This window comes from Camelina sativa, unplaced genomic scaffold, assembly GCF_000633955.1.
Source record: "Camelina sativa cultivar DH55 unplaced genomic scaffold, Cs unpScaffold04998, whole genome shotgun sequence".
NCBI lineage: Eukaryota > Viridiplantae > Streptophyta > Magnoliopsida > Brassicales > Brassicaceae > Camelina > Camelina sativa.
The window spans coordinates 1-595 of NW_010926086.1; the positions used below are offsets into that span (position 1 = coordinate 1).

Consider the following 595-nt stretch of genomic DNA (forward strand, 5'->3'; position numbering starts at 1 on the left):
GTGACATGCAAAATGCTGGATTTGAGCCTGACAAAGTGACTTATAGCATTGTGATGGAGGTGCTTGGACACTGTGGATATCTCGAGGAAGCAGAGGCTGTTTTCACCGAGATGCAGCAGAAGAACTGGATTCCGGATGAGCCAGTTTATGGTCTTTTGGTGGATTTGTGGGGAAAAGCTGGTAATGTGGAAAAGGCATGGCAATGGTATCAGGCAATGCTTCATGCTGGTCTGCTACCTAATGTTCCTACATGCAATTCCCTTCTTAGTACTTTCCTTAGGGTTAACAAGATAGCTGAAGCTTATGAGTTATTACAAAACATGCTGGGGCTTGGTCTACGCCCATCTTTGCAGACATACACGTTACTCTTGAGTTCTTGCACAGATGGTCGGTCAAAACTCGACATGGGTTTCTGTGGCCAGCTGATGGCAAACACGGGTCATCCGGCACACATGTTTCTCCTCAAAATGCCAGCTGCAGGTCCGGATGGCCAAAACGTGCGCAACCATGCGAACAACTTCCTGAATCTGATGCACAGCGAGGACAGAGAGAGCAAGCGAGGACTTGTGGACGCGGTGGTTGACTTTCTACACAA

The 595-nt window shown here is 48.1% G+C and overlaps 1 protein-coding gene across 1 annotated transcript; it reads left to right on the plus strand.

Moving 5' to 3' along the window:
* Positions 1-5: 5 nt before the first annotated feature.
* LOC109131780 (pentatricopeptide repeat-containing protein At1g18900-like) lies at positions 6-590 on the plus strand (the record flags this gene model as incomplete). Its single annotated transcript, XM_019242961.1, has 1 exon — positions 6-590. A coding segment is annotated over one exon (585 nt), but the record flags the coding sequence as incomplete, so codon positions are not given.
* Between the last annotated feature and the right edge of the window lie 5 nt (positions 591-595).